At 41.6% G+C, this 26,457-nt stretch overlaps 1 protein-coding gene across 19 annotated transcripts in view; it reads right to left on the reverse strand.

Annotated features, from left to right (window-relative positions):
• MAGI2 (membrane associated guanylate kinase, WW and PDZ domain containing 2) overlaps positions 1-26,457 on the reverse strand; it is a 615,277-nt gene that overhangs the window by 119,666 nt on the left and 469,154 nt on the right. For 16 of the 19 annotated variants that reach the window (XM_083463919.1, XM_083463931.1, XM_083463930.1 and 13 more), the window contains one exon: positions 8,635-9,270. The exons of the other annotated variants lie outside the window; for them this stretch is intronic. In XM_083463919.1, coding sequence (XP_083320045.1) covers positions 8,635-9,270 — 636 coding nt within the window. The remainder of the gene's footprint in view (positions 1-8,634; positions 9,271-26,457) is intronic. 19 annotated transcript variants of the gene reach the window in all.

The following is a 26,457-nucleotide window of genomic DNA, read 5'->3' on the forward strand; positions in this document are numbered from 1 at the left end:
ACATAGAATTTTCAGGAAAAAAATTCTGAAAGTATCCCCACAAGGACATGAGGAACAACTAGTATTTCATAACCTTGTTTCATCTAACTTTTGGAATTTTAAAACATGTAGATTATACTGAAGTAGCAAAACTATCTGCATTTTTTTTTTGAGGCTAGCTAATCCCAGATGAATTATTTAGCATAAGCTACTTTCACTCTTTAAAAAAAAAGAAAGAAAAAGAAGCTGCTGCATCGATTTATTTCCCCTAGACATTAGCAGACTGCTCTGTTAGAAATGCTGAAATGTAAATTATTTCTAGCCTCAAAGAAAATGACAAAGCCTGGGCTTTAAGACTCACATGTGGAGTCTCTGATTTCTCCCCATACTGAAAATTCATACATTGATTTTTTTTTAAAAAAATCATAATAATTAGATATCTTAAATCCCTCTACTGTGCTAAAGCACAAGGCAGGGAATCATTTTATTTTTTTTAAGAGAAAAAAGATGTCACAATACTCAGTAAGCTGAATTCACACAGTAACACTGTTACTTAAATAGAAATGTCTTCCTTGCCTATAAAAAACTATGCTCTGTATAAATGAAGGCCCACGTGAAGAGAATATGGAATAGATTGATTTGGAGTTAGCCCCACAAAATAGTCAAAAGTATGCAGCATGTATGCACGAGAAAAGGGTGGGTAGAAATATAAGCATGATTTGAAAAGTCCCTGGGCAGATCTACACTATAAAGGATATGATGCCCTCCCCTCACAGAGCTACAATTCCTAGCACTCTAAACAAACTACAATTCCCAGGATTCTTTGGGAGAAACCACATGCTTTAAATGTGCATTGAACGTACTTTCAATGTATGGTGTGGATGTCCTCCCCTGTTTCAAATTTTACCCCAGCCAGGAAGAATTCACCTTAGAGTGATCACTAAAAATGCAACCTGTAGATAATAACACTGGACTACCTTGCAGGGCTCTTGCTAGGATTATATACCTAGTGGGTTGCATCCAAAGTTAGACATACCCAGAGTAGACCCACTGAAATTAATTCATAGAACTGTAGAGTCGGAAGGGTCCCTGGGGTTCATCTAGTCCAGTCCCATGCAATGGAGGAATCCTGCCCATGGCCATCCCTGGGTGGGCTTGAACCACCAACCTTCTGGTTGATAGCCAGACACACTGGAGGACATCATTAACAGGACCAACTTCGGTCCCTTAATTTCAATGAGTCTACTGACAATGAGTCAATGAGTCTTTAGGGAAGTTTTTAATGTTTGAAGCTGTACTGTTTTTAATATTCAGTTGGAAGCCGCCCAGAGTGGCTGGGGAAACCCAGCCAGATGGGCGGGGTATAAATAATAAATTATTATTATTATATTACTGTGAGTAGAAATTAGATACAACCCAATGGGTGTGAAGCATTTTGAAAACAGGAACATGAGGATAAACATTATTATTTTCACAGATTATTTTCTCTCTGTGTCTGTCTCATAATAAGAAGAAATTCTTCTTATTATGACTTTTGGTTTTAGTTTTTTTTACAGTGGTAAATCGATGATCTTCTGAAAAGTTTTTGAAAAAATTCTTTTGGATTAAGTGTGCCGTATATCTGTGCGGAGTCTGCCAAAAATAACTATGGAACTAAATGGATAGGTGAAAAGCTGACACTGGAACAGTGCTGCTTTAGCATTTGTTTTCACTTATGTGAGATTACTACTCAACAGGAGTTTTTGAAACAATGCTTGGCTTGACACCACAGATCGCAATTTTACACTTACATCCACACAGCAAGGACTGTCAACATTGCCGTACATCAGGAATGGTGGTACTCCAGATGCTGTTGATTACGACTCCCATCCCCCTGACCATCAGTCATGGTGGCTGGGGCTGAGTTGGAGACCAGAAACCTCTCGAGGAGCAGAAATTCCCCATCTCTGCTTTATATGGTGGGAAGCTATGAGATAGAGGCAAGGTGGAGTCACACCTCACCTGCTTGTCTATTGGGCTTTTGAACATCATGGGATTAAACATCTTTGTAACTCTCTGCACCTGCAACAACCTTTCAATTAGCTGAACTGAACCCCACTGGCAGTTGCTGCCTCAAAATGTGCACCAATCACAGCTAACTGGATCTAAGGAGGGGGCATGAAGGAAGTTTTCATGCTTTTGGAATGATAAAGGAATTTATCACAAAGAAACGCTACATCTAATACCTCTATCACAAAAATGATTTCACTTGTTTCATAGAATATTATCTCATTTTATTTCTGTTATTGCCACAAAATATTGTTCTGAGGTTACAAATCACATCATCTACACAATGTATGCCAACAAAAGCTCGGAAGCCCAACAGGGAGATTAAAAAGAATATTACACATGCTGTGTGGACCACAAGAAAAGACATTCAACATATTTGGCTAAATCTTACATACACCCTTATACACAAGCACAACATTTTCAGTTAGAAAGTCAGGTATTCCTAATGGCATCTCACTGTAAAGTGTCATCTAAGCTAGGGAAAGGAACTTGTGGTTCTCCAGAGGTTGTTCAACTCCAACTTCCATTACTGCTGACCACGGGTCATTTCGGAGTTAGAGCCCAACAACTTTTGGAGGGTCGCAGCTCCCCCTTCCTTGATCTAAGCCAATCTAATCAGATAGGCAAGGTTGGGTTTGGGTGGTTCTTGGGCAATATGCTTCAAGTCCAAAAATCAACAGGAATCCTGCTTCCCTTCAAGCTATTGCCTCTCTCGCTTCCAAATGAGCATTAAACCATTACCCCACTGTGATGATTGGATATGCCTCCAAATTTTGCCATTTCCCCCAGTGATCCATAACAAAGAAATTCCAAGCACTCCACACTCAACATTGTACAAGACTTTCAACAAGGACAAAAGTTCAGATCCTGACCAATATCCAATGTAAGCAATTGCTTTCTGCATAACTAAATAGCTTTGCTACTTCATATGGAAATAAATGTTCAAATTTTGTCCTAAAGCTATTCTTGGCAGTTTCATAATAGCTACAGAATTAAAACAGCACACTATAGCCTTAGTTTGCATACAGAGGCTTTAATGTGTAGTTCCAATATTTTATGTAACAGGAATGCCAACATCTACATATGCATAAATGAATATTTCTGTCTAATAAAAAGCATTATTCGGAGATGTGTTTCCTCTTACTGTGTGCAATGCAACCCTCAATAATGCTAATGGAAGTTAACTTAGGATATATATATCCCCTTGATAGCTGGCCCTTCAATTTATTTACACAATTGCCACTTAAGTTTAGTATATACTTCTTAAGCAAATGTCTGGAGGCTGTGCTACCATTATTAGTTATAAAAACAGCTATATCCACTAATTTTAAAGCCTGTCATGAAACATATAGGAAAATTACATATCTAACACAAAAGCAATATTATACAAAAGTACATAGCACAAAGAAACTTATAACAAGGGGTGACATTTCCATATTGCTACTTTATGAGTGCAATTAACATAGTTTTTGTTGTCACTGTTTATTATTACTAAATAATACTCATGCTTGTCTTCAACAAATTAACAGACTCCCCACAATGATCTATGTTTCCCTATCTCTAATTCAGAAATATGAAGCAATTGCAAACTGCTCTACAGAGATGCACAACAAAATATGAAAGCTATTAATACAAATGTTAGGGTGCTTAGACGTGAATAAATAAACATGAGCAAATGTTTATATCAGTTCACATAGGTGTATATTTGTTCCAGTGGTATAGAAGGTGGTTGACATTTTATTTATTTATGAAATCTGTATACTGCCCTTTGTATGAAGATCTCAGAGCAGCTCACAGCATAACACCGGACATTCTGGAAACATTTGCACCACTCAGTCTCTTTACAATCAAAAGATTTCCAGAGAACCTTCATGTGTGAAAGTGAAATTGTTTTGATGCTGAGCTTGCTAAGATTCTGATAGAATCTTGAGATGCAAAGCCATGAAAAGACAAGGAGAAAAGCTAAGTGCGGTTCGTTAGAGGCTATGGGATAAATGAACAGTGGCACTAGGGCATGGCATATTCTGAGGAAACAGAAAAGAGAAATGCTAATGCAGTCGGATGCTAGAAATAGGAGAGGCAACAGAAGGCATGAGAAGGAATGAGGAGCAAAATGGGTGAAGAAGCAACAAAGATGGTTGGACATGGTTCAAGCAGGTCACAGGAATGTCTTTTTTCAATAACCTATTCACATTTTTAAATTGAGAACATGGGCTTGACATGATCTATGCAAGTCCCACAGCAACAATGCAGACCAAATCTGTGACTATGAGGTAGCTGTCTGGGCCCATTCAGGGATAGGAGAGGACATGAACCAATAACACACCAGGCACCATAGATGGGAGCTTTATTGACTAACAAAAGCAGGTGGGGCTGGACAAGGCCTTCTGACCCTGCAGGCCCTGCTGGGGCATGCAATGGGAGTTGTCCAGCTTTCAGGACCCAGCATGGTGCAAGACCATGTGACTGGGACAGCTGGTAACCTAGCTAGGGCTGGGAGCTGGTTGCGACCTCAGGGCCTCCATGGGGTGGGTCCTCCTTTATACTTAAAGCCTACCCCATCACATTTCCATCAAGTTGTGACTATGCATATAAGATGCCTAACAACTGCTTACTACCCACTGAAAGAAAGCCAAAACCTCCACACCAAGGGCCAGTTGTGGTTGGGAGTAAAATTTCTTTCTGGTCCTGTAAACCAGTGACAACTAAAGCCCTCAGTGGGGAGCCTATAGAGGAGGAGGAAGAAGGCTGTATGGGATGGCAGCAAGCCCTTTCAAAGGGGAGCACAATCCCACCCCTCCTTGAGTTTCCACTGGGCTGAGAGATGCCTCAGGGGGCTCATCCTCCTCCTCCCTAGCCATGGGGGCTGCAGTGCTGCCAGGCAAGCTGGCCAGCAGCTTCAACAGGCTCACGTGGTGCAATGCCCTCTGCTCAGTGAGGTGCAGAAAACTGGGAGTCACAACTGGCCTTTTTCTGTAGCATTGCCCAGACTTTGGAATTTGCTTCTTGGGAAGGATAGACTATCCGCCCTACTGCGTGTGTTCAGGAGGAACTGACATCCTAAATATACTTGGTAGGACAAGGTGAGACTTACTTCTAGGTAACCATGCACAGGAGGTGCATTAAAAAGTATTGTTACTAGAGCCAAGGTGACCCTGCAAGCATTTCTGTAGATTTGTTCATTTATTACCCTTTTGTATATGCTCTTGTTGCTGTCCTCCTCCTCCTCCTCTTATTATTATTATTATTATTATTATTATTATTATTATTATTATTACTATTACTATTATTACTATTACTATTCTTGTTTTGTATAATTGCTGTAAGCTGGTGGGTATCTAGTTTTGAGTGGAAGAGAGGGATAAAAATGTTTGAATAAACAGATAAATAAATAGCTTGGCCCATGTTTATTGCACTACCACACAGGAACTGAAAATTGTGTCGTTGTAACATAGCTTTCCCCAACCTGATGCCCTCCAACTCCCATCAGCCCCGGAGAGCACGGCCAATGATCTAGGACGGCAGGGGCTGCACGGTTGAGGAAGACTGCTGTAATAGATATGGCTTGCCACGGGAGGCAGCGCATGGTAGAGCCTGGGTGCATGTACAGGCTACAATTATTCCCCCCCCCCATGCACTTAATGTTTAGCTTTGTGGAAAACAGGCTTTTGTCAAGTAATCTAACCAGGGGGTCCTTTATTCACTGCATTAATGATTACAATAAGCCTCAGATGATGTGCGCAATCTCCAGTTCAGAAAACCTATTTTCCATTTTACGTCAATTGTACATAAAACACTACAGCTTTCTATTGTCGGCTCCCAAGAAATGCTGACAGTCTATAGATGTACAATATCACTGCTTTAGTTACAACAGTGTAAAGGGGGAAAGTATTTCATAGACAACTATTCGTGATCGGGTTTTTTAAAGGCACTAACTATGCAATCCAATGCATGTCTACTCAAAAGTAATCCCCACTGAGGCACCAATGAAAAAACACATGCACCAAAGAATATTTTTTTAGGTACCAAATTTTTATTACTATGTTAAATACCAGGGATTAAACAGCTTCACCACGAGAGTAATTTAGGCTTCAGTCCAAGGCCCAATTACCTGGAAGTAAAACCCACTTAACTCAGTGGGATGTACTACTGACTAGACATGTATAGGATTGAACTGTTAAAAACAGAAAAAGAGTAGTAAAAGTTCAAAATTCTGCATTTGAGTAAAATATATCTTAAACAGAAAAAATTGTCAGGAGCTAACTTGGAAGAGCAACAGTGAAAATCCAAAACCAGTAATGGTTTCAATAAACCAAAGCTTCATTCTTCATATGTTCATCTCTTCAATTTTTTTAAAAAATGGTTGCTTTAAACCACTATGCATTTGTTTTGCTATTCACTGCTTAAAATGCTGAAATTTGTCTTCCCCCCTTTAAGTCATTTCTGATATTTGGTCTTATTTAGGGGTCATTGACTGCACCACAGCCTTTTATTCTAGATGTTTCAAATAGTTATACAGTAGGACTGCAAGTTGTTACTTAGGTGATCACAGTTTTACGTGTTTGGCCAAAAAGAATTAAAAGGGGGGTGGAGGAAAGGGTGGGGAACTGCCAGAAGGGGCCATCCAAGATGGTGCGAGGGCTTCCCAGGACCTGGAAAGCAAGGAGGAGAGCTTAAGAAGCTATTTCTACACCAGGTTTTTCCGGACACTGTGAAGTATTATGTGAGCTCTGGAGGCTATCACAAGATCTTCTGAAGGCTTCCAGAGCAAGCAATGGGAAAATCAAGCATGAGAAGAGCATTTTTTTTCAACCCTCCACATTGCTTCCCAGGCTCTGGGAACATCTCTGTGAGTTCTTGTAAAACCTAGGATGGCCCCGCAAAATTTGCACCAGCCCTGGAGGTAGTCCCAGGGGGGGTTGCTCTGACTTTAAGTGATTTTGCCTTTTCATATTACATCCCGGAAAGTAATATCATGCAAGATGCAATCCTACTGTACATCTGATTAAATTCACTGCTTCACAATAGTCCTACACACACACATGACATGTGTGTAGGATGAATGTGTGGCTTTGTTCTGCACCTACATGCATAATATTGGCACAGAACCTACACATGTACGAAGTGAATGTACACAAGCTGTCCACAAGGAATCCAACTGCATATGTGAGGACAGGGAAAACGGCCTATGAGGACAATTCTGCTCTCCCCTTATGCATAACTAGTGTACGCACATGTGATGTGAGTACAGGACTCTAGAAACATTGAAACAGTAAGAAAATCCTATCCTATGCCTAGATGTGCAAAAGGGTAACATTTATTAAGAGATAACAGATTCATATTCAAATGAGCACGATCTACCCATACTAAATACATCCTGTCTAGATACAAACTGTTTGGAGAAATTGACTCAGTAGCAGTGATGTAATGCAATCAAAATATAGGGTAAGAAATATTATTATTATTATTATTTATTGTATTTATATACCGCCCTATACCCGGAGGTCTCATCAATGTTCCCCAGCATAGATTTAATTCAGAATTCATACTGAATTATACTGAGAAATTCAAAGCAAAACTAATACACGTTTTTAAGCGGGTTTCTTAAATCAAATGCTACTCATTCAAACATTCCTTTGCTTCTTCATAAATAAGTATTCTTCATTTCAATGACTTTATTGAGCCCAGTGCGGCAAGGACTCGCCCAGGAGGGATCATGGTTTAAAGGGAAGGGATGAAACCTCCTCTCTTAAAACACACAAATATATAGAAAGGCAGAAGGACTGCCATCCTAGTTTCTTATTAAATCACATACGTTTTTGCTTGCTACTATTGGTTTCTGGGAAAAAAATGCTGAAAAAACATTTTCAATTTTACAGCTGCAATGAAACTTACAAGTTTTGTCAGCTCTACATACATATTACTATTTCATCTCTTTTGGGTAGTCTTTTCAGTCAATTTTAATTCCACAGGGTAACTTCTAATTAAATCTAATCTGTAGTAATTGTTCATAAAAGTCTTGTAGATATAAGTAATCATATATTTATGCCACAGGGAGAACAATCAGATATGTAACTAAATCTCTTAATATGGACTCTGTGAGATATTAGATTTTCCAAATCAGAGAACACTCTCAGAATCAACTGATATATCATCTGAACATGTTGTGGGTGAATTTACAACCTGCTTCATTATGAACCATGTACTCTTGGTTGAGTGGATCATTAGGTCTCTTGATCCAATCTGCATATGAGAGTTACACTTAAATACTGCAACACTATACATCTTGTAACATTCTACGTACAAACATCATGCATAAACAAAACAAACGAACAAAAAACAAGAAGAAGAAGCAGCTGGGACACACAATAACACCTACATTTTCCACTTACAAAGACAAAAATTCTAATGAGTGTTAAATGTCTCAAAACATAACAGAAGGGCCATTTACACTATAATATCACATTTTGCCTACATGCCTCAGTGGGTATACATTTTTTCCTTCCAGATTTAGGAAGAGAACTTTCTTCCACACAGTGACATAGCAAACATATTTTAGATCCTTTCATACATATTATTGTAATTGTGCAGGCTTTCTAGACTTACCTCCTCTATGGATAATCAAAGAAGTCTCACTTCCAACTGGACATTCTTTAAGTATATCCACTACGTCTGCATGGCTCATGTTCTGTACATTCTGCTGGTTGATCTCAACAATGAGGTCACCTTCACATAAACCAGGGCACCCCTGAATGTCTAGAATTTGCTTCACCCTCTGTCCTGTGGGACTGTCTGCTATAGTGAAGCCAAAGCCCTGGGCCCCTTTCACAATGGTTAAGGTCATGAGTTCAGCTTGCGTGGCCCCAGAAGAAGCCATTGATACATTATCATCATGAACAGGTGGTGGGAATGTGCTATCAAGCTGACTATCTGCTGGAATGGAGTGCAAGGAATGTGGTGGCCGATCTGTTACATCTGGAACAGACTGAGAAGTTCTAGAAATGTATTCCAAATAAGTTTCATAGTTATGTCTTCCATTTACTACTACTGGAGGCCTCTCCATGACTGCAAGTGGTGGCACCATGCTGTTGGCAGGATCTTCAGGATCAAAGGGCAGAGGGTATCCACGACATAGCACCAGGTTGACACTCTGACCAATGGGAACAGACTGGAAGAGTTTGACTACATCTGCGTGAGTATGCCCAAGGACACAAACTTCATTAATATAGACAATGACATCACCTAGAAAGAGAAAAAAATAGTGATATGAGATAACTTCAACTACTCTTGAATTTAAAAAAGTGAATCAGTTTGGGATCTCCAAAAGGGATCACCATTTTGCTGCAGCTGTTGACACAATAACGTATGCCGGCCTGAAAAAATAATGTTAGCAGCTGAAAAAGTGGCATGGATTTACCTCAAGTTTTGAAATATTTCCAAATTAAAAATAAATCACAGAGGCTACTAGGAACAGAGAACTTTTCATCTGTTGTGTACATAGAACTGGAGTTTTTGTTCTCCCATAGACACAAAGAAAAGCAATATCCTCTTTATTTTCCAATTTCTTATGGAAACTGTTATTTAAAGTTGGATCCTTTTCTTCTAAACACATTTGTGAAACAGGATTTATTTATTATTTTGCATGTGGCATGTTTTCAGTCATGTCTATTTTCAGAAAGGTTGTAGCATTTAACCTCCTGCCAATATCCATTGCTTATTTTTTGCGTGCACTGACTGCTGAACATATCTATAGTACATACTTCTAGCTTCCAGAGGACACTACAAGATCCATTTTTCTGTAGCCAGTCCCTGTGATACCACTGCATATGTTCCAGATCATTGGACAGGGACATCCTGTAAGGATTTACAACAAGCATTTTTTTAAAAAAAATCACACTACGAATCCAATAAAGTAAAAAGCCCGTTCAGCAAGGACAGAATGGCACCCAGAAATGATCTGCTTCAAGACTGAGCCAGAAGAGACAGTGATAGAACACCATGTGCTGTTACCTAAAAAAACCCAATATATCATCAATAATCTATAGTCCATCCTGGAAAATGATACTTGCCTCTCCAAGTCCAGGGTGGTACACCTGTCCTTCCATGTAGAGAGCTCCCTAATCTATAATGGATGCTCAACAGCAACAGCCAAATATACACAGGGACCAGACCCTGCAAGAAACCCGGATGCGCTGGTACCATCACATCAAAGGTTCATTGACTAGCTCATCCTGGACCTACCAGCAATACCTTTTTGCATTACAATTAGATAAATGAACAAGAATGGATACAAATTTGACAGGAGGAAAGGTTCTGATGGCCTCTCCCACAGTCTAGGTACACATTGGCAGGGGGGGGGGGAGGCTTGCCGGGACACAAACTCTAGTTCCACTCCTCAACTGCAATCCACCTACACTTGAATTTTCCATCAAGTTCAAATGATTGTGCCTGGGTCTTATTTTCCATCTCTGGTTACTTTTTATCCATGAAGTTGCAGAGAGGTACAACAAATCTTTAGGGGGAGGGGACAACCTAAGGGGCAGATAACCCCCCACAAAACACCCCACAAGTACTAAACAGTACAGGTTGTTGAGACAATGAATAGAATGGAGAGGCTGGAAAAACGAAGACAGAGACGCATTGTTATATATAAAGGGTAGAAAGAACCTTCTGGTGAAGGGTGGGTAATAAATCTAATAGCACGACCACCACCGGGGTTGGTATTCAGTGAGCCATTCTATACAACAGGACAGAGGGAGGTGGTGGAATTGTGGATTGTACCATTTCAGAAGGCAGGTGGGAGGTGGGTGCAGTCCTGCTTCGCTGCAAAGAAAACGCCCCATGCGTAGTATATTAGCACATCGGAAAGTTACAAGAAACTCGGGTTTGGGAATGGATGCTTTATTCTGTTCCTGGTCTATGTTGTTTCAATCCATTTTCTCTCAATGTGTTTGAATCCATTTTCTTTCAAAATTTGCCTTTCTAAAGATATGTTTTCTTAAAACATGCATTTAAAAATGCATTTTGATATTTTTGGAAGTGAGGAATGCTCCTCAGCATAAGGAAAAGTACAAAATCTAACGGGGAGCTACATTCTAGTCTACACATTAGTCCAGATATGGAATTTGCAAAGACAGTTTATCAAGCCCCCACCCCACCCCTTCCAGGTTTCATAATACAGTGGTGCCCCGCAAGACGAATGTCTCGCAAGACGAAAAACTCGCTAGACGAAAGGGTTTTGCGTTTTTTGAGCTGCTTCGCAAGATGAATTTCCCTATGGGCTTGCTTCGCAAGACGAAAACGTCTTGCAAGTTTGTTTCCTTTTTCTTAAAACCGTTAATACCCAGGGTGCATTGCTTGAAGAGGTGCAGTTGCGACTTGACTTCGAGGAGCAACTCATAGCACGCGGTGTGGTCGCCTTTTTTGAGGTTTTTGAAGACTTTGGTGATTTTTGAAGCTTTTCCAAAACTTCGTTTGCAGCCATTTGGTAAGTTAAACTTTTAAAACTTTTTTGGGGGGTTTTGGATTTTGGGTTGGGGTGTTTGGAATTCAAGGACTTGGTGTTGGGGAGGGGTTTGCAAGAATCTGGAAGCTTGTATGGTTTTTTTCTGCATTTTTATGATTTTTTTGTGACCATTGGGCCACTCTGCTGTTTTTTTAAAAAAAAATTCTGGGTTTGAATTTCTGTGTGGTGGGTGGCTGGGGGAACAGTTGAGGAGGGGTTTGCAAGAATCTGGAAGCTTGTGTGGTTTTTTTCTGAATTTTTATGATTTTCTGTGACCATTGGGCCACTCTGCTGTGTTTTTTTAAAAAAGAATTCTGGGTTTGAATTTCTGTGTGGTGGGTGGCTGGGGGAACAGTTGAGGAGGGGTTTGCAAGAATCTGGAAGCTTGTGTGGTTTTTTTCTGAATTTTTATGATTTTCTGTGACCATTGGGCCACTCTGCTGTGTTTTTTTAAAAAAAATTCTGGGTTTGAATTTCTGTGTGGTGGGTGGCTTTTGAATTTTTTGGATGTGAAGCACTGGTTTTTTTGGGGGGGTTGCGAAGGTAGGAGCTGTGCTGCCATGGGACCCAAGAAGACTGCTGCTGCAGAGGCCGGCGAGGGGAAGAAGGCGAAGGTTACGCTGGAAATGAAGAAGGAGATCATCCGGAAGCACGACGGTGGAATGCGTGTGACAGACCTCGCCAGGGAGTACGGGAGGAATCCATCGACCATCGGGACCATCCTGAAGATGAGGGAGAAGATCCTTGCAACTGATGCAGCCAAGGGAGTCACCAGGATCGTGAAGAACCGCCCAGCTGTTCTGGAGGAGGTGGAGAAGCTGCTGCTCATCTGGTTAGAAGAGAAGCAGCGTGCAGGGGACACAGTGACTGAGGCCGTCATTTGTGAGAAGGCCAAGGCCTTGCACGCAGACCTCGTCCGGGAACAGCCAGGAACCTCAGGCGAGCCAGAAGTCTTCAAGGCAAGCAGAGGCTGCTTTGACCGGTTCAAGACAAGATCTGGAATCCACAGCGTGGTCAGGCATGGAGAGGCTGCCAGTTCTGATGTTCCTGTGGCTGAAGACTTTGGAGCGGAGTTCCTGGAGGTTGTGACGACGGAGGGCTACGTTCCACAGCAGGTCTCCAAAGAACTGAGGGACATTTGCCAGAAGTGGAAAGATGTGCAGGCTTTTGCACAGCGGACCACCCTGACAAGGACCTGACACGTGACCTTGCGAACACTTTTGATACGAGGGTCATGTCGTCTTTCAGGGAGGTGATGAAAAGGCAGATGAAGCAGCAGACCATGGACAGGTTCTTCAGCAAGAAGCAAAGAGTGGAAGAGGAACCTTCTTCGAGTTGCCCCCAGAGTCTTAGAAAATGTACTGTACACTTTGTTGATTTTTAAATGTTTTTCTGTCATGTTTAGAAACTTAATTTATTGTTCCTTCAATTTTTGAAATGCTCTTTACAGTATGTGTGACTTTAAAGAGCACTTAATAAACTCTTGTTGTACCAAATTTGGCTTTGTTTGGACTTTTTTTGACCATAGGAATGCATTAATTGAATTTCAATGCATTCCTATGGGATTTCATGCCTCGCAAGACGAAAAATTCGCTAGACGAAAAAACTCGTGGAACGAATTAATTTCGTCTTGCGAGGCACCACTGTAGAGTTACAGATTGAGGGCCCCTGTATATTTCTCTTGGCTCACTGAAAGAAGCAAAGAAAAGGCACAACTGTGTGCTTTTACAGATGAAGGTTGAATCAATTGCCAAAATGTGCCAATCATAATCTCTTAGGATTTTGTGTCTATAAAAGCAGCAGACATCGATTGGGAGAGAGCTGTATACTGAACATGTTAGACCTTACCACTTTGCAATTAGCTTTAAAACAGATCTAATAAATGACATTTTTGCAGACATCTGTAGAATTAAATAGGCAACTGCAAAAGAAAGGACTCCTGAGAAATCCATAACACTATCTGTAGCTTTTTGTCTTTCTGAAATGTTGTAACATCAAACTGGAAGGAGATTTTGGAAGCTTTGGTCATGCTGCTAGGGTGCCAATATGAGCTAAGCCATGGTTTGGCTTAGTGTGTCAACCAAGGTTCATGGTTTGTCTCATCCAAACCTTGGCTGTTGTTTGTAGTTTCCCCAGGTTTAAATGACCTGCTAAACCAAACCATGGTTAGTTCACAATCACCACCATTGGTAGGTTCCATCCTGTTCACTTTGTGCATCTGTTCTGAGCAGCTGTGAGCAACTGTAGCAAGCAAAGCATCAAAGCTATGAACATATGTTTCAAATTGGGGAAAATCTGAATTCTGATGTCTAAGTAAGTGCAGGGCAGTGGATCAGGGCAGTACAACAATGGGCCCCATCTGTAGGTCTAGAAAGGACTCAAATGTCTTTAAGGACACCAAAGGCAAAGTACATCGAGGCATAATCTTATGGCAACCAAAAATGACTGCCTGATACTGACATGGCAGAGCTATTTGACAACTCAAAATACATAGTGATGGAGAATTGAGCCATACTCACAGGGGGGATTTATCCAGATGGAATTCCTCTAGAAACACAACAGAAATTGGAGGAAGCTATCCACATGTGATGACTGCACTCAGGTTGTATTTTTATTTTTTTAAGTGTGTGTATAATAGCAAAATAGCAGGGCAATACTGTACTCCATTGCAATGTGTATTTATTTATGTTTGAATTTTAGATTTCTTTTGTTAAGGGGCTGTAGAACCCAAAATGCTGCTGAAGTTTTGGGATTGTGGGGCTTGAGTAGGCATTTTCTACAGTGCCCCAGACAGTGGAATGCCCTTCCCTCCAAGATGTGTCTTGTCTCATCATGGTATACCTTTTGATGTCAGCTCAAGACGCAGATTTTTTCACAGGGTTTTGGGGTTGGAGGTGGAGGATGGTATGTGATGTAATTGCACTGAGCGATGCATAACCCAAACGAAGAGCGAGCGGTGAGCTATAAATGCCTCTATGTAAATACGTAAACCAAATCATGGCATTTCTGAAAATAAAACTAGTTATCCACAACAGTGCTACAGTAAGTGGGGCTCTTTGGACCAGTGCCAGTCCACAACCTGGCACCTGGCACGTTGAGGGGAACAAAATGCTGACCCACCACACCAGAGTTGTAGATCTATGATACCTTTGGCTAGTTCCCTCTGCTTGCTGACCCTTCAGTGCCTCTGTGCCTTAGAAGAAGGTTCAGTTAACTTTAAGCAGTTAAGCAGCCCACTCTGTGTGTGTGTGTTTGCTGGTGGGACTGTCTTACCCCACCCTCACTTCTCCATAATATAGCACATCTCTTCCTGCCTTCCCAGCCTTCCTGAAAATCCTTCAGAAATGTGGCCTGGAACAAGATACAAGCCCAGAGAGATTGTAGCAGGCTTATTAGAAATGTAAAAGTATATTTGGTTAAATAAAATAAAAGAAACATAGCTGTTGAGCATGACAGGAAGTGGATATTTTTGATAAGGATCTGCCATTTTATATAGGTTTTTTTTATTATTTTTTTACCGAGAGAGACCTAGTATAATTCTACTTTTACCCTGTGCACATGTTTTAATTAAAAAGCTGGCTTTTCAGAAAAAGAAAAAGTGCTTAACCAGCATGCATCCGGTAATTACACACAGGCAGATGTGGATTAGCCGGCGAGGCTATTTACATTTCCATTGTATTCTACATACAGCGGCATGATCTATTTAAATGAAAGCGTTTAACTTTTTTTTTTCTTCCAGGAAAGGAAGTATAAAATAAATTATGAGAATCTAAAGGCTTTGATTATTTGCTGATGTGGTAAACATGAAACAGCGGAGCTTAAAACTGCAAGGATAGCACTAAGAAGGGAATCCATAAAATGAATACTGAGTACAAAAAGCAGGCAGGTTTCTCCTTCGGGACCAGATGCTGTGGGGAGAACTGGTCTTAGGAGCTTGCACTGTGCCAAAGCGAAACGTATAATAAACATAAATAATGAATCCTTTCTCGTCGAGACCCCATGAAATAAGAACAGCTCTACTCACTGCAGAAGGTTTCTCTCTCGGTAGGTAAAATAAGCCACCCTGTTCTTGGCTTTGCGTATGGAAGCCCTTTATCATACTAAAGAACCTGGAGCCAGTGAACTGCATGACAGGGCATCAGTGGATTTGAAGAGCATAGTGGAAATTGTCTTCCACACTTACTCTGCTATTTGGGAGCATGAAATATATTACTGCATGTGGAGAAGCCCTTGCACACACACAAAATTGGGTTTTTAAATGTAAAGAGGTCAAAATTTATAATACATTTGTGCTTCTGTGGATGCTGTATTTTATTTCTCCACATGAAGCTTCACATTTATCTAGGTAATGGCTCCCAGAAGCGGGGAAGTAGCTCTGCAAGCTTCTCAGCAGCCTAAAAGCTTAGCTATATGACAAAGCATGAGGTAACTACAAAGCAGCCACTGTTGCTGCCCAGGAAGACTGGCAGGGCGCCATGTGTCATCAGCCGATGAATATCTTTGACTGCCTTCTTAACTGTGCTGCCCCACAATTCCGAACTCCCCTAGAAAATGGCTCCATGGGAAGGGAAAACAAGAAGTGGGGATAAGTGAACTGTTTTTATAAAGAGAGACAGGAAGGGATACTAATCCCACCACTTCAAAACACATCTACCTTTACCTGAAAATTTTCACCATATTTATGGATGAAGATTTAAATTCTTATCCGGTTGAATACAAAGCCAGTTGTCTTCCAGTGGTTACGAAACAGGTCCATTATTGTAAAGGCCATGAAGCTTAAAATATATGGCCTTAAATGAGCAATTTGTCAGTGGTTAAGACTCTGAACGAAGTCTGTGCCTCTGAGGGCAGAATGAGACGTTCCTGTTTGTCTGGCAGCCAGAACCTGCCAAGCGCTGGGTGCAGCTGCAGCTGAAGCCAGGAAAAGCACTGTGGCACATCAGCCGAAGCAAATCCACCAGAATGAGATGCCTAACCAAAAGGCATACATTCACCTTTTGCTTAGTAATTCAGTTCTGCGACTTTAGCTATTTCTTTACAGTATTGATATTGTGTCTTACAGTCATTGTAACTACAGCTACCCAATTAAAAAAAAACAGTGGGGTCTGGAAAACTGGGGTTGCATCATGCATGCTACAGATTTTTGTTTTTAAATAGCAAAGTCATTTCCATGAAGGAAATTATGTGAATCATTCTGGGTATGATCCTAAATGTGCTCCAGTGTCCTGTCAGTGCTTCTGCAGTGAGCTGACCTTGCCACTGCCTCAATCCCTCCTCTTCAGCCTGGTATGCAGCAGTGACTTAGCCAGATGTTGGTCAGGTGAGCAGTGCAGCCCCTGTTGGAAAATCTCATTCCACCTTTAGTTGAAGACATGGAACTGTTGCATGTCACATGTCTGTTTACATACCAGCACAGCTTGCTGGGAACTCCCGTTGTGTGTATAGCTTTTGCCTTTCTCTCTGTCTCTCAGAGAAGACCAAGAGAGAGATGACATGTTTCTTTGTCCTGATTTATGATTAATAAATCTGTGGTTGTAGTATGCTTCCACAAGCCTCACGCCTATTCTGTGTGCACAGTTCGCTCTGCTGATATAGTGTGCCCTGGTTTTGAAGCCTGGGTCGCTGATTTACAACAGATCAGAGGTCGATGGGTCTTCGCAGTGGGATGGCTGGAAGGAGACGACCCAGCTGGGGCTAGCCAGCTGGCCTTGCGATCCTCTGCATGCAGACAGCCCCATCATGCCGTCTGCTATGGCTAAATGGAACCTGAACGTGAAGAGGTAGCTAACTGCTGAATATCAGATGCCACAGACAAACAGACAAGGCGCTGACTTACTAGTGGGCTGTCCTGTATTGGAAAGAGAAATTTGATTAGCTGTGAGGAACCTGGATGAGACAGTTAAAACGGGGATATCTGACTAGCTGCATCTTGGTCTGATCCAACAAGAGAGTCACACTCAGAGTACATCCACTGAAATCAATAGAGTTAGATTAACCATGACTAATTCTATTTATTTCAGTCGGTCTACACAGACTTAGGATGCGGGTGACACTGTGGTCTATACCACTGAGTCTCTTGGGCTTGCTGATTGGAAAGTGCGTGGTTTGAATATTTGCAATGGAGTGAGCTCCCATTGCTCTGTGCCAGCTCCTAGCAACTTTGCAGTTTGAAAGCACGCCAGTGCAAGTAGATAAATAGGTACTGCTGCGGCGGAAAGGTAAATGGTATTTCTGTGTGCTTTGCTTTCCGTCACAGTGTTCCATTGCAGCAGAAGTGGTTTAGTCATGCTGACCACATGACCCAGAAAAGCTGTCTGTGGACAAATGCCGGCTCCCTTGGCTTGAAAGCAAGATGAGCGCTGCAACCCCATAGTCACCTTGGACTGGACTTAACTGTCCAGGGGTCCTTTACCTTTTTACACAGACTTAGTTGCATACCACCCTATGTTCTTAAAAGCAATTCCAACTTGTTTAGCTGTAGTAAAACATGTGCAAAGAGCACAAACATCCCTAGGCAAAACATCCAGTGATATGCTTTCATATTACTTTAAGCCTTTTAGAATTTCAAGGCAGAGATTTATTTAAATTTTTCTATTAAAATAAAAAGGGTTATGGGGCGTGTGTTTCTTGGTCACTTCAAATATAGCTTATTTATCTGTAAGATGAAAAACTAGTTTTAGAATTGATACTACCTGGCTGAAAAAATGAGGGAGGCTTTAGAGAATGTGAGCAACAGCTAAGTCAGGTGCACATGGTCTTATACACCAAAAAATATGTAAAAGATTAAAAGCTATCTCCATTAAAAAAGAAATTGCCTATGTTAACATTAGACAATTTCTTTTGATATCCCATCTCCTAAATTAAGGAACAGAAGGGCTGCCTAATTCAAACACAAAAATATATGAGGTGTTCATTCGTCTAATGGCATGTGAATAAAACTGCATTATATCTGACTGAAGTGCATGTGCGCACATGGGGAAATGTTCAGGATTTAGGACTGCACTGTACTGCTTTAGTTAATGTTCCAAGAAATAGCATGACACTGAAATCTGAAATACATTTATCTGGCAGTTCTGATTTTCCAACTGAATGACGCTTCTGCAATTCTGAATGTAATGTTGATCCAACATTTCTGTTTATTTAGTTTTTCTTTATCCTAGCCTCTCAGAAGCATGAGTGAACATGAAAACGGTTTTTGCACTTCAGTAGAACAGCATCTGCTACACTGGCCCAATACTTGAAATGTCCTGGATTGCAAAGGGGAAGCTCTCAACACTATGACAATGTAATGGAGGGGTGGAATTGGAACATGAATTGGGTTTCAACTTCCTGTGAAGCCATGAAGACCTTTGGGTGGACTTTGGCCAATCACCCAACCACCCAACTCCATGAGTTCTTTGATGGAAGGACAAGATACAAATGTAGAGCTAAAACAGTAATATATAAAAATAGTTATAGTGTCTTAGTAATAGATCTGACTAAGCTAGCTCTATTGATCAAGACATAAAGGTCCATGGCTACATGCAGTTTCCTCAACCTTTAGACTAGGTGTGCCCTTGCCAACCGTCAGAAGTGGAACTATTTGCTCTCTATGAAGCCAAAAGATGCATCTGAAGATTAGCTGCTGAAGTGTCTCAAGCTCACTCTCTCCTGAAGAATATCCCCACGGAGGCTACAATCTGACAGGCTCTCACATCAATACTTCCTCATTCCTGGGAGGATTCCTGAGATTCACCTGCGTGTAATGACAACCACTTAGCAAGAGCTGTTCTTTCCACCCAGGCTCTCTGAAGAGTCTTCATAGTCCTTTATCAGGAGCTCTGCTCCCTGCACAACTCCCTTTCTTGTTTTAGCCCAAGTTTACTAATCACATCTTTCTGTAGTGATCTGACCAGCATTAGGTTCAAGCACCTTCATCCACACCATTTGATGCAACCTGTTAACAACTTTCAGACTTCTCTAACACCACCACTCAGGCTCTTTGCTGCACTTTCCTCAGATGGAAAAAGGACCCAGAGCTCCATTATAATGTCACAGATGTGTTGCTGATGTCTTTTTGAGTCCTAACTATATAACTTGTTGTTGTTTAGTTGTTTAGTCGTGTCCGACTCTTTGTGACCCCATGGACCAGAGCACACCAGGCACTCCTGTCTTCCACTGCCTCCCGCAGTTTGGTCAAACTCATGCTGGTAGCTTCGAGAACACTGTCCAACTATCTCGTCCTGTTGTCCCCTTCTTCTTGTGCCCTCAATCTTTCCCAACATCAGGGTCTTTTCCAGGGAGTCTTCTCTTCTCATGAGGTGGCCAAAGTATTGGAGCCTCAGCTTCATGATCTGTCCTTCCAGTGAGCACTCAGGGCTGATTTCCTTCAGAATGGATAGGTTTGATCTTCTTGCAGTTCATGGGACTCTCAAGAGTCTCCTCCAGCACCATAATTCAAAAGCATCAATTATTCGGCGATCAGCCTTCTATATAACTAGATATTGCTTATTGTGAGGCACTCCAGGCCTGTGATTTTATAATACTCCATGAACATATAATGGATTATATGTTTTCCGTTATTTGCTTTCAACCCTTTTATCTCTTAACTTAAATTATTTATTTGTATCATGTGTTGTTTCCTTTTTGCAGACCCCCTCATGGGAGGAATCCTAAACACTTTCCTATACCTTTAGGGTGATTTATTAATTGATATGTGACTTTCTTTTTTTAATGCTAACAGCAGCAGTTATTTCAATGGCCACGGCAAATGTCTGTAAGTTTGTATCAGATGAGAGCAAACAAAAGTGCCTATATTTAATTAGAAGGCAGGCAATTTACTTCTTAGGACAAGAGCGATACAAGAGCTCAGGTCTTCAGTGAGAGAAGTTGTGCAGAAGTTTGGAACTTCTCTAACACCACCACTCAGGCTCTTTGCTGCACTTTCCTCAGATGGAAAAAGGACCCAGAGCTCCATATACTTCCATATACTCAGAGATAAACTTAGCATTTGGTTAATGTTAAGTTAGCTGCAAGCATGACTTATATTTGATATGCATGAGCTTGATAAATAGATTCTGCGCCCTCACAGCATCTTGAAGTGTTATGGTCACGACTAAGGTATACCAAAGTCATCATGTCTGTCATTGGCAAATATGTAGTACTTGCAGCAGCAGCAGCAGCAGCAGCACTACTTAAGAAGGAACTGCTCAAGCCTTTGGGCATCTAAACATCAGGCCAGAGAACAAAATCATACAGATGTGTCTCCTTAAACAAGTGAGCCATACAATCATGAAGCCAGGAGGAGATCAAAAGAAACCCCTGCCAAAAGTCTCCACCTAACAGCTCTAGCCTGGATAGCTCAGTTGGACAGTTCTGGCAACATCAAGGTTGCAGGTTCAATCCCCGTGTGGGGCAGCGGCATATGCCTGCATTTCAGGGGGTTGGACTAGATGATCCTCAGGGTCCCTTCCAACTCTGCAATTCTATGATCCCATCAATCAACCTACAGAATCAAAACCACACAATAGTCAGAGAGCAGATATGCTGCAGTAAGATTTCTGTGGAACAAGATTCCCCAGGGCCATTCAAGACATTTTGTTGCCTGAGGCAAAGGAGAAGATGCCTCCCAACATTTAAGATGCCACCTATTTCCATATTCAGAAAATGAATTTCCCTTCAACACTGGTAATGGTCCCTCAAGCCAGGTATGAGCATACCAGCATGGAAATAATATGAAGCGCCAGAACAAAGAAATCATTCTAGACTCCAAATCTGGAGTTTTATCCCTCGTATGAAACAAATAAGCGGCAGCATCCTGATTCCAACACCAGCCTCTCTTTCTATGGGTCAGATGCAAGCTTGCTCTCAAGTCTCAGAGTTTTCTAGCCCAGAGGATGATAAAATTATGGTAGGGCTTTGGGATAGGCAACGGATTTGTCTTGATGTTGAAACTCTGAGCTTTTAAGGCAGTGCATGTGTTGCTGCAGCTGGCCAGCCCCGTTAAATAGCATGATGCCGGGAATGGAAACATACAGAAGACTGCGGCAAATGCCTCTCGCCACAACGCAAGTAAAACTGCAAGATTTGTGCTTGCCGTGGCAGTTCTCTGCTATGACCTTCCATGGGCCACCATTTCAGATGTTAGTTTATACATAGAAAAACAATCAGCAGATCTTTTAATATAGTGCAAGTTCTTCACTCCATATGCTACAAGATGGGTGTAAATGTGTTGAGCTGGTCTCTGAGCTCTTCCTCTTCCTCTCTGAATACATCAATATCTATATAATCTACAGCCCAAGCTTCTTTTTATCTGCAAACCAGAACTCTGATTTCTTTTTCTTAACAACTTCCAACTCTCTTCACCCTCTGCCTGACAAAAAGGGATTCTCAGTTGTGCCAGGGAACTACACTGAACAGGGCTATTCATAGAGACAACATGCTTCCTGTTTAGCATTCCACTTGTGAGGGGTTTCATGAGAAATCTTGTAGCTCACACATTAAAGGAGAATAAACCTTCATGCAATTGGTCATGACAAAGCAGCACACTGTCTCTCTTCCCAGCCATAATAGTATCCTTCCATTCTCGGAGCCCTGACTATTTTCAAAAACACTTAGGCTGCAATCCTGTGGCCTTTTACCTAGGAATAAGTCCCACTACTAAACTAAATGAAACTTACTTCAGAGTAGACACAAATCTGTCACCCTCCTGCATTTCCTGACACATTACCTTTAACAGTAGCGTATGATTGACAGCATAGGTATAACTGGGCAAGTTTACAAAAATTGACAGTCCAGGTTCATAATTTCAGGAGGTGAAGGATGCATTGTATTAGAAATGTAGGTCGTCTTCATATTGTCAGTATTTTGTAAGAGGGTTTCAAGTGCATACCAGTAAATTTAGGTTTGCTCAGCTGGAGTGGATAAAAGCGTTTTGTTGCCCTAGCAAAACAAATCCACTTTTAAAAAGAAACAGATTTTTTTCCGGTTAGGAAAGTGATGAGGAAATGAAAAGTGTGGAGTGAATGGGTGATTAATTGGAATACATAGCAAATCAGGTCAGATGTTCACTGTCGTATAACCATCTTGCAAACCATTAAGAACAAATGCTCAATAATCTAACCTCTGTGTAACCTTTCTGCAAGAAAAACTGGATAAAAGCTCAATAAACAGGTCATCCACAGGAACCCATAAGCTTTGTACTGGAACAAAAAAGGTACAAAACTGATATAAAACTAAAAAGAGTGCTAATGCAGACATAGACGTATATGCTATCACAAGTAAATATGTCAGATGTCTGAGGATCCAAACAACACTGCGCGCGCGCGCGCACACACACACACACACACACAGCTGTATTATAAGAGAAGTTCTTCTTAATAAAACCACAAGCAGAATAAAGTTAAGGATGAAAATTCTGAAGGGAGAAATTCCTTTCTACCATGTGAATCTAGCTATTTTGATAAATTGGAAAAGACATGTAATCTAATATGCTGATATCCACACTTGCCATTTAATTTACTCCACAAATTATTTCTGTATCTACTGAGAAATCAAGAGCAAAATAAATTAGTAAATTGCTCATAATGCTTATTTCAAGGGCTATTTATATGGCAGTATAATACATCATGGCAGTATAATATATCACATATGCAAAGAATATTAGCATTTGAATAGGTTTAGTTTACCGTATTTATAGCATTTTGTACCAATGACCTCAAATATCTATATATATCTACAGGGCATAGAAGTTATCTCAAAGATTAGAGCACTCTGAAATTTCCAAAAACTCTTAGGAGAACCTACATGATAGATGGGTCGACTGTTCATGTAATGAAAGAGGGTCTTTTACTCCCATCTTTCCACAACTGCCAGCCTGGGCAGTCCAGCCATGCAAGAGACTGTCAGGTAGACTGATGCCCCACTTCCCTTATGAGCCTTTTAACTCCAAGTGGAAGTGAATCCTGATGGTCAATACGAGAGGAACTAGCAAGAGCCCCCAGCTTGCTTGCCTCTCCCCATGGCAGCTTGCTTTTCTCAGTCAAAGCCCACTTAACATCATGTGTTACATGAATGAAAAGGGGGATGGGGACAGAAGAGGAAGAATGTAGCTTCTAGAAAATAATGAAGTGAACATCTTACTTCAAGTCTATCTATCCTTTTGCAACTACTTACAAACAGGCTTCTGGTCACCTCATGTGTAACATAGCAGTGTTGATGATCAAACGAAAGGAGAAGAACAGACTCGGAGCAACTGTCCAACTTTAAGGGCTTGACCCAAGTGCGCCTTGATTGAAAGGTGACAATAGAATGAGTGCCATGTGGCCCAGAATCTAGACTAGAGGATGAAACAAGTAAGGTGGCAACAGGACAGAGAGGCAGGGTTGCCAAGGTGTCAGCATATGCATTGGGAACTTGGTGGTACTAACACAATTCCTCCACTCATATGTGATGGAGGATGGAAGAGAATGGGTGATCTTAAAGTGACATATGACATGCCCATGTTACAGTTCATACCAGCAAAAAACCAAGATCTATAACCTCACAGTTTGAGACAGTCATGAAATTTCCATACTACTAACATAGGAAATGTGCTTGGTAGTACAAATTAGCTGCAAATCTCAAAAGAAGAAAACTGATTTATGTAGAGCTATACATAATTCAGGCACCATAATTACACCCCACTCTGCTCCATTGCTGGCCACAGAAACCACTAAACTTTGCCCAGGGCTCGTTTCTGTGCCACTAAACCATGACTTGGCTTGGCAGGAATGAAGTTACAGACTGTGAGGGAAAGCGAAAACTTGAGTTTGAAATGATAGTCAAATAGGCTGAGTGCACCAAGTCCTCATAAGTTCAGATAACACTTTTCAAGAGAATGGAAAAAAAAGTTTCACTACACTGTAGTTCACTTCCCCACTGTAGAAGGGGAAGAAATGGAGGCAGTGAGAGATTTTACTTTTTTGGGCTCCATGATCACTGCAGATGGTGACAGCAGTCACGAAATTAAAAGACGCCTGCTCCTTGGGAGAAAGGCGATGGCAAACCTAGACAGCATCTTAAAAAGCAGAGACATCAGCTTGCCAACAAAGGTCCTTATAGTTAAAGCCATGGTTTTCCCAGTAGTGATGTATGGAAGTGAGAGCTGGACCATCAAGAAGGCTGATCGCCGAAGAATTGATGCTTTTGAATTCTGGTGCTGGAGGAGACTCTTGAGAGTCCCATGGACTGCAAGAAGATCAAACCTCTCCATTCTTAAGGAAATCAGCCCTGAGTGCTCACTGGAAGGACAGATCATGAAGTTGAGGCTCCAATACTTTGGCCACCTCATGAGAAGAGAAGACTCCCTGGAAAAGACCCTGATGTTGGGAAAGATGGAGGGCACAAGGAGAAGGGGACAACAGAGGACGAGATGGTTGGACAGTGTTCTCGAAGTTACAAACATGAGCGTGACCAAACTGCAGGAGGCGGTGGAAGACAGGAGTGCCTGGCGTGCTCTGGTCCATGGGGTCACGAAGAGTCGGACACGACTAAACGACTAAACAACAACACATTGTAGTTATCTTACATTCTTGCATATGACCACTGGGAGGAGCATAGAGAGGGAAAACGCCATGGTGCCTCTGTAACAGCAAAACTGGGTGCCTTCATCTCATTGGACTAGGGAACTAGTCTAGTCCCCTAGATGTTCCCCTGGTGCCTTCTTCCCAAAGCCCTGGAAGCTTCTGCCCAGCTTAGGGAGGGAGGTGCGATGCTCACGCATGTGGCACCCCCCCCATCGTCTTCACTACCTGGTGTCTCTTGCCCTAACTGTAAGGTAAAGGTAAAGGGACCCCTGACCATTAGGTCTAGTCGTGACCGACTGTTGCGGCGCTCATCTCGCTTTATTGGCTGAGGGAGCCAGCATACAGCTTCCGGGTTATGTGACCAGCATGACTAAGCTGCTTCTGGCGAACCAGAGCAGCACACAGAAATGCTGTTTACCTTCCCACCGGAGCGGTACCTATTTATCTACTTGCACTTTGACGTGCTTTCAAACTGCTAGGTTGGCAGGAGCAGAGACCAAGCAACGGGAGCTCACCCCATTGCGGGGATTTGAACTGCCGACCTTCTGATCGGCAAGTCCTAGGCTCAGTGGTTTAACCCACAGCGCCACCTGCGTCCCTAGCGCCACCTGCGTCCCTAACTGTAGCCCTACCAAAAAAAAAATCACCACACATCACTGCCCCAGCTGCAATAAAGCATGCCTCTCTTGTATTGGTCTCCACAGCCACAGCTGTATCTTGAGAAAGGTGGTTGCCAACAACAAGTGCATTTATTATTATTATTATTATTATTATTATTATTATTATTATTATTAGTGGAGGTCAACATACTTTCAACTTAGAGACTTGCAATTGGTTTAAAGATAGAAGTCTGCCTACTTGATAAAAAGTATATGCTGGAGACGTACGATGGGGTGGAGGGTTATATCATAAAACAACATGTAAAAATGCAGTACCATTAAGATGGAATGCTGAAATGATACATTTTCAAAAGACAGTTCTAGGTTATTAATCTTTATACATCATTACGAAGCCTCATTTGCTTGTCATTTCGTTATACAAGACCACCAGATCCTTTCACCCTCCTGATACCTCATGTAGTGAAACAATACACATAATTTGCCATTAGTGAATCAACTGGGAAATTAAATTGTGACAACTACCATTTCCAATTTGGAGATTTTTGTCATCCTGTGCAAACAGAAAACCAAAGAGATGTCCGCTATGCTTTTCATTAGAGTCCCCCCCCCCCCCGGCAACTGCCTCATAAGAGCTCACAGGGCTATGGTCTTCCAGGCTTTCTTGCAGCGGGGGCTGAAATCATGACAGCTTGGAAGGGCTATAAAACGTCCCGTCTGCAGCATGCCAGGCCCAGTTAAGGATAGACAGCTGCATGGTTGG

The sequence above is a fragment of the Podarcis liolepis genome (assembly GCF_965112155.1).
Source record: "Podarcis liolepis genome assembly, chromosome: 10".
In the NCBI taxonomy this organism is placed as follows: Eukaryota; Metazoa; Chordata; class Lepidosauria; order Squamata; family Lacertidae; genus Podarcis; species Podarcis liolepis.